At 39.4% G+C, this 17,833-nt stretch overlaps 1 protein-coding gene across 4 annotated transcripts in view; it reads right to left on the bottom strand.

Moving 5' to 3' along the window:
• The window catches only part of epb41l5 (erythrocyte membrane protein band 4.1 like 5), a 45,858-nt gene extending 28,870 nt beyond the window's left edge, over positions 1-16,988 (bottom strand). For all 4 annotated transcript variants that reach the window (XM_033612626.2, XM_033612642.2, XM_033612653.2 and 1 more), the window contains exons 1-7: positions 16,807-16,988; positions 13,909-14,120; positions 5,621-5,725; positions 4,510-4,552; positions 4,135-4,213; positions 3,914-3,958; positions 2,323-2,375 (exon numbers count right to left, since the gene is read on the bottom strand). In XM_033612626.2, coding sequence (XP_033468517.2) covers positions 2,323-2,375; positions 3,914-3,958; positions 4,135-4,213; positions 4,510-4,552; positions 5,621-5,725; positions 13,909-14,088 — 505 coding nt within the window. In that variant the 5' untranslated portion in view covers positions 14,089-14,120; positions 16,807-16,988. The remainder of the gene's footprint in view (positions 1-2,322; positions 2,376-3,913; positions 3,959-4,134; positions 4,214-4,509; positions 4,553-5,620; positions 5,726-13,908; positions 14,121-16,806) is intronic.
• Positions 16,989-17,833: the final 845 nt, after the last annotated feature.

Here is a 17,833-nt window from a genome sequence, read left to right as displayed (position 1 = left end):
ATTGTGATCATCAGCTGTGTCTGCTTGTTTGTCTTCATCTTTTTGACCACACCTATGGGTGGATCCTCAAAGTGTATATGATGAACACCTGCACACACTTGTCTAATCACTGACCTGACAAAGAGCCCTTTTGGGCTCGAAATGTTGTCTTTATCTATTATGTAATCTTCAATTATTATGTAGTCACTTAATAAAAGAATTCTTCTACCAGGAGCTGCAGTGTGGCGAGTCTTCTACCTGCCTACTTCTATTTTAGGGACTCAGCACCTATGAATGAGATGTGCGTGTGCTTTTCTTCTTTTCTGGCATGAAAAACAACACATAAATCTTCACTAGATAAGAATAGTGTGAAAAGAAGACATTGGGGAAGAGAAAACTCTTATCTCTGGTACTATGGTGTAAAGAAACAGAACAAAGACTGAAAAGCCTTTGCCCTGATTACACTTTACAGTGTTTTGGTAGACGAGAGAAACTAGGACCTCACTGTTTAGCTAGTCCAGCTGTGAGCATAGCCTCAGGATAAAGAGGAGTGAAAAGATAATTTTATCCTATCCCTATCCCAGCAATTGTCAGTGGACCAAAACATAATTCTGAATAAAGGAAAATGAAGGGAGGAAGCTCAACCAAAGGAAAAAGAGAAGATAGAAAGGGTGCTGGATTAGGGGGCCTCCAAAGAGGACGGAGCACTAATGAGCTGGCATTTACCCCACAGTGACTGTGTGTCTCTGTGTGTGTGCTCAAGAGTTTGGGCACGCAATCCCATTCCATAAATGTCTAATGATTCAAACTTTGTTTCTCTGAAGCAGCACTCTTTATATTGCTCTTGTAGTTAAATGTTACATTTCTAACCTTAATAAAAAATAAATATGTGTAGTTTAAAAGCTATAGGCTCTTCACTATTCAGCAGTTGGGAGAAGAGAAAGCCCAAGCTCTGCTCTACTAGTCTGTTTTTAAATGTACTGTATGTAGCTATGGAAGCATTAATTGTCCTGCAATGGACACCAGGCTGTCCTACTCTCAATTTCCCAACTGTAACTTTGATAAGCAAATTTTGGGAGGCAACAGGAGATAATATTCCTGTGGTTACACAGACATTTGACTGACAATACTACTGAATTAACAGAGCTCCAGTGGTCAGAGAAAGAATTAAAATGTCCTACTTCTTTTAAGTTTTTTAGCCTGAGGGGTAATATAAAAAAGTTCTTGCACTTGGATTCAGGATAATTAAAATACATGTGCACTTAAATCGGCGGAAAGATTAACCAAAAATTAGCTGTGACAAAATATGTGTTCTCCTGACCAAGTGCATTAGCACTGAAAAAAACATTATTATCATTAAAGTCTCCACTTAGGTGTTCTAATAAACGTTTTTTCTAATTAGTCATATAATTAATTTATACAAATACCTGCTCATTCTCTAGTTTAGGTTGAAGTGGGAATGGGCAGGAAGAGAACCTCAAATATATCTTTACCCAACAACATCCTTCAGCTTCTCTTGTTGCAACGTGTTGTTCACACCACCTCAGCTGGTGCATCTTAATGCAGAGGAGCAACAGCTCAATTCTAACGTTTTTCTTAAAGTCTGAGTTTTCCCCCTTAATGTAGTATGAGAAAATCACGCCTCAGGCACATGTGTCTGCAATCTCATTCTTTCTTCTGTTACCCAAAGCGACACTACTTCATGCTTTGCAGTCTTATTGTAGTGGAGGGGTTTATGTGCCTTGGTGCCAGCAGCATCAGTCAAAGAAGATGGTGATTTACAAAGACAGCCATGACTGGTTTGAAAAGATCAAGGAAAACTCTTGTGGAACAGAGACACAAGGGTCCACTCCTGCAGCTGGGCTTGGGAGTACATTTATTAAATGGATCTGTCAGGTGAGTACTTTGTTGAGACACAGCTCAACTGAGATGTGTGGACATTGAATTATGGGTTCATCAGTTACAAAGTAAATGTAGGGGTAGCAAACAATGTCTTTTAGGCATGTGACATGGTTGTAACAGATTTAAGCTATGTAGACAAACAGAATGTAGCTCTTCGGATAAGGACCTAGTCACTGCAGATTGAAAATCACAGAACCTTTTGGTATGTGAGTGTACCATGCTCTGACCTATGACTGACTCACACCACAGTAAGTGGTCCAAACACATGCTGTATTTCTGCTACACAGGCCTTCTGAGGCTCTGTGCAGTGGGCACAGTACATATCTCAACTCTGCGAGGGAGTGTGCACCGCAACAAACAAAATAATGGCAGCTATTACGGAGGTGAGCCCAATTACCAAACACAGAGTTGGAGAGAATCCTGAATACCTGCTGTGCTTACCCTGTAACGAGAAGGCAGCCAACTCCACCGCTGTGTCAAATGGACATTCTAGCCTGAAAATAAAGAGATGGTAACATTAATGAAGCTAAAACGCTGCCACAGGCCACTAAAACCCCCCTGTGATCTTCACTGAGGCCTGCTGGTCTCTACCACTCCCTATTATTCTTCAGCCAAACAATGCAAAAATGTTCCTCTGTAGTAAAACTTGCACTGATATTCCCAGTCCACTTACTGACTACTGTTAATAATTCTTCTCTGTTCCCCATCATGTAATCCTGTAAGCCTCTTATGGCCGTGACTACAAACACAACAACTCATGTTTAAAGGGATAATAAATGCAATACAGTGTATTGTCTTGGTCAAGTGATTTAAAAGTTAGTTAGTGAAATAATTATTTAAATGACAGACTAACTACACTACTATATTCCATTATATAAAAAAAAAAAATCAAACATAACGACTGAGAAGGGGCCGATAAAATGTTGACCTGGGCCATCAATGAGTGGCAAGTTGTGTTTCTTCACTGTGATAAAATCTGACAAAAAGACTGGATAACTTATCCGAATGTGTTAAACAACCATGGAAGCAAGTACCCTGAACTAGAGAGTCACGCATTTAAAGGGTGGGCCACTTTTGTATTCATCTTTTTTGGTTTTTATGTCTTTCTGTAGCTTGCCATGTGACCTGACATTCTGCATGATGATACATAAACTCCCCAGCTTGCCTTATGTGCATCTTCGTGACTGTGCCAAGCCTTCTTTGAGAATCGTGTGTTATCAATCTCCCAAATTACCTATATTACTCCAACCCCCAAATCAGCAGGAAGGCTTAGTAATGTACTGCTCTGGATGCCATGTCAGTTCAGATCTGAGAGTCATGCAGTGGAATGACTAGCTGATTGAGGCAGCAATATACCACCAACTTCAGTGTTCTGTGAGGTAAAATAACTGTTTTTGTTAAAGAAGTCTGGTGGCTCTGAAGACAGTGTATCAAGGCTTCAGTTCCTTGTCAGGAGGGGCTGTCTGACAGCAAGGTAAAGTGGTGAAAATATTACATCGACTATGGATAAGAATCTCATGCAATCCCACTTCAAAAAAATTCACACTTGCTCTTTCAGTTATGACTTATCTTATCTTATTATTACTACAAGCAGTCACCACTGAAACCTGTCACTGCTTTTTGCCAATGGCTGAGTGGCCACTTGAAAAAACATGGAAAAGAATGCAGATGGACTTCCTTTAAGGTTGTTAAATAGTTTCATTAGGTGAGTAATTGTTTCTTAGCTTTAACTATAAGGAAAACATTTCCCAGGGATTTTCCTAATAGTGTCGATTAAGCTTGTTTGTTTTAAAAGACTTCTACAATGATCTACTAGCAGCACCTAAAGTGTTAACTTCTTAAAATATGTAACTGACAAACCACCGCCAAGTCTCTTTAATGTTATAGCAAGTTAACCATCTATCTGTCTTTCAGTCTTTCTCACTGATCATTTATTTGAAGTTCCATAACATCATGATAATAAAAAATTCTGTGCAGAGTATTTCATAAAGGTGAATGGCAGTTAAAGGTTAAAATGCAGGGCATCACTTACTTGCCACTGAGGACGTCTTGCTTTAACTGTAACACAAATAGGTATCTGAAAGAAAACAAAACAATAGAGTTAAACATGGTGATGAAGACAAACAATATGATTTCATTTAAGTTATACAAGATGAACAAATAAACAAAATAAACAACCTCAAAAGACCCATTGTCACTTTTACAGTGTGAGTTCAAGAGAAAGTGAGTTCAAATGTTTGTGGCTTCACTCACCTGGTGAGCTCCTCGTGCAGGTTGTTCGGTTCTGAGGAGTAAAACTTTACTCTCATGTGAAGGCAATATGGTGGGCCAACTAAATACAGATAAAATGACAGCTGAGTAAATGCTATAAAGCTTAACAATCATATTTTATGTACCTTTTTTAGTAAACTGAAGTCTTTTAAAAACCAGAAGCACCACTTTCATTTAAACACACACAAATACTTACAATAAATTGTTATACACAAGAAACACTTCTGTTTAATACTAAAGAGATTTAAAAGGAACTGTTGTTTCCATGATATGTTTTGATATATAGCGAGTAAATATGCATGTTCAGATAGAGGAAAATAAGTGGGTAGAGGAAGGGGCGCTGTACTGTATACTTACTTTTTACTTGCTTTTTGATACTTTTTGTGACATCAAGCCAGTGCTGAAAAAACATAAGAATAATAGCCATTTTAAAACACAGCATCTTCAACAATGTAGATATATTACATAACACAAACATTAAATATTCATATGTGCAACTGGATGACTGAAAAAAGAAAAGAACTGGGGACAGAAAGTGGACAGTTACATTAATGAAAGGTTGAATTCTGGGAGGTCCTTTGTGAATATACACACAGACACACACAAACACACACTAAAGTCAGTGTTCTGTGATGTAATTCTTCTTGGAAGTTTAGGCTCTATGAGGCATGAAAAATGCCAAGGAGAGGCAGTGGTGTGTGTGCATATGTAAGTTTGAGAGCGAGACAGAGAGAGATAACAGAAGAACTCGCAGTCTCCTCTCCCCCACATTCCTCATCACAGCCCTCCCTCTCTCCCTCTCTCTCGACTTCAGTTCTCCCTCCCAGCCCTTTAACTCTCTACCTCCACCCCTCTCCTTGATGTCCCTCCCTTCTCTTACATCCTCCCACCAGCTTTCCCGTCTTCCATGGCCTTCACAGAGCATCAGGGTGAAGGAACAGGGTCACTGGCAGACCAATGACTTAAAACAGTTTGTCTCGGAGCACAGCCTGACTCCCGGAGCTGACAACAGTCCCATAACCAATCCCTTTAGCCCATTCAGGGAAAGTCCCAGCCTAAAGCCTTCCTTCAGATGGGGGAGTAGTGATTTGAACTGAAATCTGAAGTCTGGCTGTGAACAGAGAGGACTGCCTGAAGTGGTGAAATGTACTGAACACATACATAGAATTCTGATTAGTTCAGTACAGTAGATATTGTGATTAATTGCAATAACTAGCGTCAACAATCACAAAACAACATTACCTTTGTTCCATTGCAAGGTATTTTTGATCATATTTATTTTTCCAAATGTTTTAACCTTGTTGACAAGCCAATTTTATCATTAGATTAGTTGCGGAAACAAGAAAATCATAAAACTAATTATATGAAATAAACTGTGCAACCCAATCAATTAACCAACCCACAGTATGGAGATAAAACAGTTCAAAATAATAAGAGATCATTGTAATAAGTGTATTTCCATTCTTACCGGCACTTGTGCCGAGTCCATGAAGCGTAGTCCAAAGTAGTCTTTCTCTACGATGTCCAGATGGTACATAATCTGGTCAAACAGCTCCTCACCTTTGGCTTTTTTCTGATCAGGGAACACACAGACAAAAAGAGGACTGAACTGAGTTACGCATTTTTTCACCCAGGGTCATGATGTTAGGGTTTTACACACATTGCTGGTAGGTTAAATCAAGTAGTGCTGCAACAAATTATCATTTTCGTCAACAATTAACCTCCTTATTTCTTTCTTAATGAAGTGATTTGTCTATAAAATATAAGAAAATAAGCAAAAAAGGCCCTTGATAACCTCCCACAGTAAAAGGTGAATGAACATTTGAAAACCCCAAAATATTCAGTTTACTATCATGTATGTCATTCATTAAATCAGATTTAAAAGTTATACTATGCAGGATTTCCCTCAACAACAAAAAAAAATGTACAGACTCATGCAAAAGTAATCCCTCTCAATCATCACTTAGGACCCACTTGAAGTGTGTAGGGGGTGTATTTATTTGCAGAAACCCCTCCCCTCTGCCTGTATTAGCTTCTTTTCTTATTTTGCTGTGGTCAGGGTGTTCCTGGGCCCAGCGCACAGGTGAGGTCAGGACTTTATAAAAATGTAATGACCAGGTGCCAGACTGGTAGCCAGCACGGATCCAAGAGGAAGCTACGAACATAGCGAGATGAACAACAAAAAGATCAGCTTTCACTTTTACTGACAATAGGCTACTATTTAAAAACAGTAGCTGTGAATTCCTATGTAGTTTAAGTTTAAAAAAAAAAAAAAAATTGAAACTACCATATATTTTGCACAAAAAAAACAAAAACAATCTGTAACAAACAAATTGTCTTATATCACAATAGTTGCAGATTCATTTTCCATGTATGACCTAAACCATTAATAATTTCAGGTCTTAAGTTACTTGCTTTAGAAGTAGTTAATCAAAACATTTTTAAGTCTACATCTATTAAGTCTGATAGAGCTCACAAGACCAAAAAAAAGGTTGAGCCTCTATTTTGTACCTCTCCAAAGTATTGTTTTGAGCACACCCTGGTTTAAGTGTACATGCTCTGATTCATGTTTCACAGATTTGAACAGTGAGATATGAGAACCTACTGACATGAGGTACTCTGAGTTTAAATAGGTGTTGCCCTTCCTGACAAGGCCGTACCAGTTACTGCCTGTGTTGTGCCTGGGACTGGGAGATCTCTCCCTCACATGTGCACTCACTTACACACACACACAGGCATCCAACTTCCAAACCCCACCATGAGGCACAGCGACAGGGTTGCCATGGCAATGGGGGCTGAAGTGCCCCAGACGCCGAGGAGCTGAGGGGAGTGGGGTGGCTGGATACATCATGTGATCATCTGGCTCTATGGGCCCTTCACTATGTTGGGAAAATTCGCCATCCAAAATCAGCCTGCAGCTGCACTTTTTTTTTTTTTTTCCTCTCCTTTCTCCAACTGGAGATTTTCCCTTTCTTCATCCATATTTGCTCTCACACTGAAATGATCTGTAACACTTTCACTTGTCTGGGTTTTCTCTCATGCTTTCATAAACATCAAAAGCATGTTAGAGCCACCAGGACCACAACATTTATAATTCACTGTCACTTTGAGCCATCATGTAACACATCAACATCAAGTCCCCACAAAGAACGCAGGGTAACTGATGATGACATTCATGTGACTGGCCTGTTATTAGTCAAGACTAAAAGGTATCCCTTCAGTAAATTACTAGGGTGTAAGGAAGTTTTCTTTTGTGTGTGCTTACTTAATAGAGTAGCAACATCGCAGTGAAAAACCATGGGACCTTATTATGGAAAAAATATTCACAATACTGATCAACGAGAGAAAAATATTTTTTTGATCCCTTTCTATTGTTAAATGAATTACACTTAAAGGACTGTAAAAATACATAATTAGAAAGACTACACAAGTCACGTACATGATGCCATAGCTTTCTCTCTTGCTGAAGCTACAATGCCCGTGTGTTCTGTACCTAAATGTACACACACGAGTAGGAGGTCTTGCTCACTACGCTTCTCAGCTGATAGAAAGAGCAGCACTCAATGGATAAAACACAGGCAAGGTTACATTTATGTGTGGAACACCGCTAAACTACCTAGCTAGCTAGCTGGTGATTTCTATTGCAGGAGGCAAGGGAGGTAGCTTCACACAAACTAAATGGTAGTATGAAACACCAACAAACTGTTTCAAATTGACAAAAATCACATGTAATCCATAGCACAATTCAAACAGGATAAAAAAATTATCTGTCTCTCACAGTTGACTACCATACATATTTCTTCCAAAATAAGGTCACATGGGGGACACTGGAAGGGGAGGGACTTTGCCTCTCTATGAAGCACTAACCACTGCAACTCTTGACTGCAAGAGTTACAGTGCCACCGGGTCGACAATAACTCACATTTTTCTGTTTTATTTTTCTACTACCAAAGTTTTAATATGGTTCTTTTTCCAAATGAACAAAAACGGTTTCCAACATTATTCAGCTCAGTTCATTGAGCTTTCAGGCACTGTAATGGTGATGTTCTCTCAGCATTAGAACGTTGGCATTGGCAGCACCAGTTTCATCAGTTCGTAGTCCTGTCTTTAACTTTTCAGGTAAACTTTACAAACTATGTACAAAATGTCACCCACAGAAATCACAGTGGTGAAAAATGAAACACAGCAAAATTGCAAGAGGTAAAGGAGAGGAGCATGGGTCCTCTAAAAGTCTCCCTGTTTGTCCTACACACACACACTCTCCCCCTCTTTCTCTCTCACACACACAAACACACACACCCCAAGAGAGCTCCTGGGCAGCTCAGGGGGGCTGGCCCCATGCTAGCTGGCATAGTTGACAAGGCATACCGCACCCCTACAGTACCCGGGGAGAGAGAGTACAAAGGACTCATTGTGCGTGTGTGTGTGTGTGTGTGTGTGTGTGTGTGTGTGTGTGTGTGTGCAATGTGTGCTTCACCCAAGGCCTTGTTATACTGCCTGCAGTATTGTTCGGCTGTTTGCAGCCTTTCTGCCTGCCTGTGAGCATACAGCTCTGTCTCTCAGACACTGTGTGTCAAATGTTTAAGTTACATTTGAGGTATTTAGCTGATGTTCTCATATATCTTACAGCAATTCATGGGGCCATTTAACCAACCAGCGTACAATGCATCCATTTTAAATGTTTAGGATAGGTGGAAGACTATGGGATTTACGAGAGAAAATCATGTGGTTTATGTTACACACTTCACAATTGTAGTTTGACTGACATTTATAGTTTGGCTGAAATGACAATAGTTCTCCATAACCTACTCACTTATTACACTGCAGGAGATACATTCAAGCAAGCTTCTCTCAATTCAAACGCCCATAAAAGTAATAAAAACGCTGTATGACCCTGCAAATACCACTCATCCAGTACAAAGCAATGACTTTTCTTTAGTGAGTCCTGATGCCAACATGGCTGCACTGTACACATGTAAAATTTGCCAATAAAAAAATACTTTTGATTTGAATTGCTTTTTGGTAAACATACAAAAAATGAATATGAAAGTATACTAAAATATTTCAGCTGGGGATGAATAGAATACAGTTCACTTAAGTGTTGTATCTTTCAGTCAACTATTCTATCATTGCAAATGATTTCTTGCCAATGATGAGCTGTACTGACATTAACAGAAGGACTGATTTTATTTTATGTAAAAGTAAATCAAGCTAGGATGTGCTTAACTTCTTCTATGGGCTTCAAATCTACACGAGAGAAAAGGAGGCTGCAGGAGGTGACAGTGTGGGTGGGGAATGGGAGGAGAAAGATAAAGAGAAAAGACAGAAGTAAAGAAATTTAAAGGAAGGAATGTGAATCATAAGGCTGTGTGGAATAATGTTTGGACATGGATGCTGCCAAACAAAGGTAACCCTAGGAGTCAACTCTGGGTGGCCTTACATACTGGTGACACAGCTGGAAAGCCAGTAAAGCATCTGAATGAGACCTATTCAGTTTTAGATTGTGGCCAACGTCTATTTACAACCACTTGAACATCTAAAAGAAAAAAGAAAAAAGAAAACGCAACTGTTTAGTAGGGGTCCCCACAAATCTATGCCAGCTGGAGTTGAAGTGACAAGATGCTTGACTGTGTAACTCCAAAACAAACAACAATGGGAAGGTTTTTATGTATTTTGCTGAACAATACAACATGAATCCAGACTACAAAAAAGTCTATTTAACTGACAACCAAACTGTGTTGAACTTGTTTTATAGATTTCATCACTCCTGCCTCAAAATCCCTGGAGTGTTTAACACCATATGCTTTACTCAAAGTAAAGACCGACTGCCTGCAAAAGGCAAAAATGTGCTAAATTTAACTTTTTCTCAGAGTCTGGTTAACTAAATGATTAGCACGGCTGAAACACAGATAGTGGGCAGCTGCTTCTCTCTCTACTGTCAGGAGGATTTGTCTGTGTCTATATTCACACTGTTCCTCCAATAAATGTTCAGCTCCCCATGTTACCCATCGCATTCAGGAACAGTTCAGACAGAGTAGCACAACAACAACAAAACATTAAAAATATCAATATCAACGATTCAGTTCTCTTAACTAATTAGGCACAATGCCACTGGTCTAGCTGACATTTCCCCAAAAGGCTTCTGCTGCAAGAATAAAAATGTATTTTATCTAGATCTTCTAAATTAGGGCTGAAATTAAAACTCCTAAATTAGTAACTCCACATTATCATACACACGCATAAACAAGCTACAAAAAAACAACAACAAGGGATTGATGACAAAATTCTCCTAAAATTTTTTTTATCACATACTTCTGCTGTATTTTTTTTTGTCCGGCTTCTAGCAGCTATGAAAGACCGTTTAATACAACCTCAGGAAAGCTAAAGTGGGGCCACCGATTTCAGTATCCACTACAGTATCCATCTACACATGCAGACTAGCGCAACGATACTTAATTTACGCACCGTGGGCCAAATCTGGCCCCCTATAGGGAGCTGGATGGCCCCCCAAACATTTCCTATTTCACGATGAAAATCAACTGATTCACACTGGGAGTTTCTTTTTTTACTTTTAAAATAGATACAATTCCAGAGTGCACAAAAAAAGGATCCTCCGGACCCCCTGAGAGAGCTTCAGTCTATACCCCAAATGTCCTCAATTCCTAGAAACACCTCTGCGCACACCTGACCTGTGTGGGACTGCTGCATCTGGCCCCTGGCTTCCTGTCATTTTGCAAAAGTGGCCCCCGGGCACTTTTGTTGAGTATCCCTTCTCTAATGTAATGAAGGGCAAGAACACAGACACAACAGAGAGGAGAAACTTTATATATTTTTCTGATTAATGTTAAAAAAGAAGCAACTGGACTGACAACAAGTTAGACTGCCTACTTTTAAGATGTTAGAGAAAGACAGACCTACACCATAATAATGCAACTTGAATCTTGTGTTGTCCGCCTTCACTGTCTTTATCATTTTTAATTCAAAATAGTCAATCAATATTATGACGGCTTCTCTTCTACAGTTCTTCCCTGGTTGTGTTGAACTGCTTTCGGTGCTGCTGTCACTGGTGCAATGGATATCTAGAAGGAAAACAGAGCAATGCTCCTAACTAAGTTTTTGTTAGTGTCCTATCACTTAGAGATAGATGGATGATAAGACAGAAAGGTTTGCAGAGGCAACCTATATCTGGGGGATGGGAGGCACAAAAATGCTTATTTTGAAACCAAACACAAGCAGAGGGCTCTGCTGGAATGCATTCAGAAATCCAAATGAATTTTAAAACTTCCTTCAGGCGCACACAGCAAATGACTGAAAGTTTTTAAGGCATGACAGCATTAGTGCCAAGTCAATTAACTCCATCAATAAAATAGGAAATAAAAAACCCCAATGAACAATGGTGAGACAGTCTTGTAAAAATTCCAGTGACCATTTCTGTCCAAAAACAAGACGGACAGCAAAAGAGAGACGGAGAGAGATACAGTCAAAGCAGATAACATTCCACTAGAAGAAACACTGAATATGTCTCACCACTCTGCACACAATATTGAGCTGATAGGAAGAGCTACATGTTAATGATTTAGCAGCTCTTACACTTAGTCTCAAAAATGTGTGACATCACTTGTGAGACGTGTGGAATAAAAAAATGTTCATGCATTCTTGCTCAATAAGCTTGTAAGGAATTCTCTTATACTGTTGACTGGTATCATTTGTCATGCCTAAGTATCACTGCTTGGTCTACGGCATATAGAATGACCTAAATGTAGAGAGTAATCTCCTTTGAATTAAAAAATTAAAAGTGTTTTGTGAACATCTGAAGTTCAAACTAATAAGACAGATATAGTAACACTGAGAAAATATATTCTCTCGACACATCCTCCTTATAATTCATACCAGACGGCTAGATTTCAAAATAAGATTGAGTCATACAGGACAGTAAGACACCAGACTGGTCCCACTGCATGGCTGCAGATTTGACACATGCAACGCTAGTGGAAACACAAAGTAGCAAAATCTGCAAGCCGAGCAAAAATAAAGATCACATGAGGGCAAAACATCCAGATATTCACGCCCTCAGTTCTAAAATTACACAACTATACACAAAAATACACATGACATTTTCTCCCAGCAGGAGCTTGGTGTTTGCCTGAGAAAAGGCAACACAGAGAAACAACTAGGGATGTCCCGATCCGAACATCGGATTGGTATCGGCCGCCGATACTAGCAAAAAACAGGCATCGGCATCAGATCGGACTGCATGGAAAAATGCTGATCCAAGAACTCCGATCCAGTTTTTCAGGGAATCCGGGTTTTCCAACCAGCCCAGTGCTCCACGAGTCAAGCAGTCCATTCAAGTGATCCGCTCCAGCTCTTACTATCAATCCACCAGGCCAGCATGCAGATGGCAGACACACACGGAGGGTAGGAAGAGTAGCGGTCAACTTAGTTAACTGACTATTTGTTTTCTGCTCTGGTTTTTTGAGAGTGATATTTTTATTTGGTTTACACTCTTACTGTTTAAGTAAAGAGCACTGATGGCACTGTTTTGGACACAATTAGCGAAATTGGAGCCATGGATGGACTATTGCTTGTTTAAACAATTGTGTGCCTGTGCACCAGGCTGGCACTGACACTACTAAAATAACTGAAAAGGAAAGGCTGCATTGTTTGTTAAATGTCAACAATGTCTTGTGGGGTTGATCTTTTTTTTATTTATTAGGGGGCAAAGCACAAGTGTGTGGAGTCTTGCTGCTATTTTAATTTCAATGTTAGACATTTTAAAGATTTCTTGTGTTGATCTATTTTCTATTTATTAAGGGGCCAAAGCAGCCAAAGCAAACCAGCTATATTTTTTATTTAATGTTAATGTTCAAGTTTAAAGTTTGTTTATTTAACCCTGTTAACAATAAACAGGTCAGTTTCTCATACCAACTGTTGTGGATCATTCTAACTAACCCGATTAAGTAGTTGTTCTTGTTAGAGTAATATTGCTTGATCAAACCTTTTCTAACATGACTGACAACAAAATAAGTGAATATGTATAATACACGCTTGGATCGGATTGGTATCGGTATCGGCCAAAACTCAAGGCTGTAATATCGGTATCGGATCGGAAGTGAAAAACCTGGATCGGGACATCCCTAGAAACAACTAACATAAGAAAAAAGGAGGGGAGAAAAGAAGAAGAAAGACAGAAGAGCAAGGAGAGTGAAGTTCTGCTTTGTGTCCACTTGGCAATGAGCCCTGCATGTCACATGATACTGTCATGTGATTAAGTGTGTTCTCTAGAGAGGATCATGGAATTACAGGTGATCAGCAGCACTACCACACACCCACTACACAGGCTCATAAGGACTACTGCTCTACTGACACAGGCACACAATGGTCACTAGTACAGCGCTTGGACTTTCACTTTGCAGCTTTCACTGCTGGTTATGGTTAACGCCCATTTGACAGAGAAAGTTAGAAAGTTTAATCAACTTGCAGAGCAGTGACTGTCCTCTTAAAAACACCAAAACAGCATGCACACTTTAAGGAAAGTAGAGACACAGGGACATCCCTTGCAAGACACAGGCACTATGGCTTTAGATGTCTACTCAAAAACTATGCATACAGCAAGTGTATTATAAGCCTTCCTAGCCAGTTACAAGGGATAGCAAAAGAAACAGAGGGGGTGGGCATAGAAAAAAGAAAAAAGAATAATGAATGGGAATAATGAACACACACAACTTAGGCTCAAACTGTGGCAACACTATTTACCGGCAGGTCAACGCTGACGTCTGTCCCGTCCAGTAAGGATACACGACAGGTAATGATAGATTTTGCATCCCCTGCAGCAGGGATGTGTGTCGTGGCACGCTGGGCCTCCCGTAACCGTGTTTTCTCTGCATGTTTCCGGATGGAGCGTCGCCCCAGCGTCCTGCGCAGGAAACTCAGCATGATGGGGAAGAGGGAGGGTTACACTGCCACACCTGTAAGAGAAGAGAGGAGATGTTAATGCATATAAGTTAATCTCATATTTGTGGACTGTACAGGCCTTCAAAATTGTTACATATTTAAAATTAGTGTCTACCTGTAAAACACGTGAGTAGGGAACGAAATGAGCACCAACCACAAGCTAAATGCTGGTACAATATGCAAGTGGCTGGTAGATTGGCTCACCAGCCTTGAACAAATAACCAAAAAACAATGGTAATCTATTGAGTGGCTGGTAAAATTTGAACATTCACTCGCCATTGGCAGGTGGAAACAGTTAGTTTTGCACCCTGCATATTAGTGGACGACAGCTAGGAGCATAGAAACATGAGATGTAGTTGTGTTACATTGTTTTTGCATAGACTGTTGTAATGTCAGCTGACAGGTAGCTAGATATCCAACATGAATACCTGACATACCTGAAACAAACAGGTGCACATTTTTGTTAGCATTAGGGACTGTTCCTTATGTGACGGGAGAAGGGGTGGTGCAAAATGGGGAAGGCATGTCAAATAATTTTTTAAATATTGAGGAGAGACTTGTTTATTATTTTGGCTTAGGGGAGGGACAAACAACTTTAAATGATTGCATTTTTTTTTTATATTATCTGAACCTAAATCTGGCAAGCTGGTTTGAAAGGCACATTTTCTTTAGAAATTGCCAGAAGTACTTATTCCATTTATCATAGCCATAAACCGTAAAAACATTATTGTTGAATGTTTAAATTGCAGATGGTTCTTGAATACATTACAAGCTTCCTTCAGGAAAAATAACTTGGATTAAAATATTCATATTCTAATTAATTCTACATGTCTCATAATTTCTCCAAAAATATACTGTTTGCAATAAAGTACCAAGACATTTTTCAACTTCAAGACTTTGTTTTCAACTTTTAACTTTCAAACATTAATGGGCAAGTTTATAAAATCTAATCACCGCTGACGTGTCAAGCTACTGATATTCAAAGTTTCCACACATTTTCATGGACAAAATTTCAAAACCTTTTCATGATTTTTCGAGGAACAACAATATTTTTTCTTCTTGCCCCAATTGCCTGACGTTATTCAAACATATTGGATTCAAATTTTGATCATACACAGAGGGAGAGATGGAGCGCAGGGAGAAAAATAAATAAACATACATAATAGCAAACAAATGTCACACATCTACGCATATTGGAGCAATGTTACATCCACGGCTTCAGAAAATAATTTTGCTGTTAAGTTACATTAGGCTGAAGGACGGTAATTCACACAAGACTAATGTAACAATTTCAATACACACAACAGAATTCCATGACTTTTCCAAAACTTTCAATGATTTTTACAAATTTCATGACTTTCCCAAGCCTGGAAAATGTGACTTTTCCAGGTTTTCCATGACCCTGGATATTATTCTAGTCTGCTGCTGGTGTTACTGCTGTGTACTGTTTATTTGGGAAAACTGTCAATACATGCACATGTTGCTAGTGCCGACTATGTGTGCTGTGATGTTTGTCTGTGTGTGTTGTGGCTTATTAATTTTTGCTGGTTTTGTGTGGTATGACCAGGACAGGTGGCTGTCGTGCATCCATATCCTGCAGGATTGGCATTTTGTTTAAGAAATTAGTGGCTCGTTTTGGTGATAACTCTCACTCCCTCTGTGCTGTCTGCTCGTAGCATTGGCTCCCATACCTACATTTGGTGTGAATATTAAAACACATACATTTATGGTAGAGGGACGGTCACACAATTTCCCCAGTCACTCAGGAAGGCTTGAGGAAAAATATTTATAGCTTTGGGAAAGGTGAAGATTAAAGAAGAAAAAATGCAGTCGCCACACCCCTCCTCTGATAGATAGAGAACAGTCCCTTACATTCTCTTATATTGCTTAATTTATTATTATATGTGTCCAGACGGGGCAACAGGCTTATGTTAGTATTATTTGGTCTTAACATTTGGTTATATTAACTTAATGGTTCACCTGGCTACGACCTCTATCTGTAAACTGACTGTTACAGGTGACAGACATCAAGATGACGTTAGCTTTTATCGGCCAACGACTCAAAAATCGTACATATATTATGGACTGGGTTTACGTTACGTTATAACGTTCGTTAAATTTCTACTTTTAATGTTACTTTGTAGGCAGCTCTATTCGACGAATACAGAAAGCAAAGTAAGGATAAAGGACATTTTTAGTGGACTTTACACACTACAATGAAACTGAAACAGTTACCTAATATTAGCCGACTTAGAAGATGTGTAGCCTATACTTGCTGGCTATTTGTGGTTTCAGGTCAGCCAGAAAAAGAAACCCTGAGATGGGCTGTGCTGCCCGTGCTGCCACAAACCCCTACCAAGTCTGAAATGTAAAGACAAGCTAGAAAACTTCAGCTAAATTCAGCTGAAAAAATAATTATAAAGCAAACAAATAAACAATGCGACCCTTAGCTTCACATTTGTGTCCAGTTGAGGCCTCAGGTACCTGGTGTGTAAGCAAAAGCAACAGGTGTGCGCTTGTTTTTAAAGCACGAGCTAACCATTAGCAACAACAGCATCTAATATACAAGACTCCGACCACAGCAGCGTGTCCCGTACAACAAAACAAACGCCGTCTTTCTGCTCAGGACGATGTATCCGACATACACTTGCTCCGCTGCCACTTGTGGCTCCGTGGAGGTCTGGATAAAGGCATACTTACAAAAACCTCCTCGTATGAATTCACAGCGGAAGGACGTCCTCTTGCATTGTAGACGACTAAACAGCAACCTGGTACATTTCCATGTTTTGTTGCTTATTTCTCTTTCTTCTTTCCCCCCCCCACACCGTTACCTCTACGGGATAATTTTCTCTCCCAGGTCCCAACAAAAAGTAGGAGGCAAAGCTCTCCTCAGGATGTGACGTCACGACAAATCCCTAACAAAAACTTAATTAGCATTTTTAAAGCGACAAACCTCTTTGTTCGAGCCGGCATGGTAAAATTATCATTTTTATAGTGCTATTACCAAATAAAAAACACACTTTATTTTATTACCTCGCGGTTTACATTTACTTTTTTTCCAGTTTTGGTGTAATTTGGTAATAAAAGTCAAGATAAAACAAAGCTGCTAATCAATTAAACATACTTTGACGTCATATATAAACATATAAATAATCATAGAGTCATAGAATAGTTGCCGTGCCATTTTTAACTCCCAGTGTTAGGAGGATTGGCCTCATTCATTTTCTAAAGTTGAACCACACTGTTGTCTCTATTACACAGCAGCACCCCCTTCTGGTTAGTTTGGGAATAATGGTTTAAAATGTGTTTAGAGAGACCTGTTTGACCTGTGGTTCATTCAGGGTTTAAGGTCATTCAGCATATAGGGCAGCAGATTAGGACACTGTACACTGAGGTGGTTTTTAAGAGAAATTATTTATGTTTAAGTGTGCTTTTGATGGCACTGTATCAGGGACAATGCTTTAAGTTTATCCAAAATATGAAATTATGTAGTTATGTATTGTGATGTTTCACTCTGAAGCACATCAAAGCTCCTAAATGTTCAGGTGCAGGTACATCTCCCGATATGATTCTTTATGTGTGGTCCTGTATATGAGAACAAGTGATATTTTTGTGTGTGTGGATTGCAAAGAACTGCCTGCAACAGTATGGCATGATCATAAAAACATGTGTGGATAGTGTAAAAGCTGCACAGATACAATATGTTTGGCCTTTTTCCCTGCAAATC

The sequence above is a fragment of the Epinephelus lanceolatus genome, chromosome 14 (genome assembly GCF_041903045.1).
Source record: "Epinephelus lanceolatus isolate andai-2023 chromosome 14, ASM4190304v1, whole genome shotgun sequence".
In the NCBI taxonomy this organism is placed as follows: domain Eukaryota; kingdom Metazoa; phylum Chordata; class Actinopteri; order Perciformes; family Serranidae; genus Epinephelus; species Epinephelus lanceolatus.
Note: the sequence above shows the minus strand (reverse complement) of the source record. Positions and strands in the feature narration are given on the sequence as shown.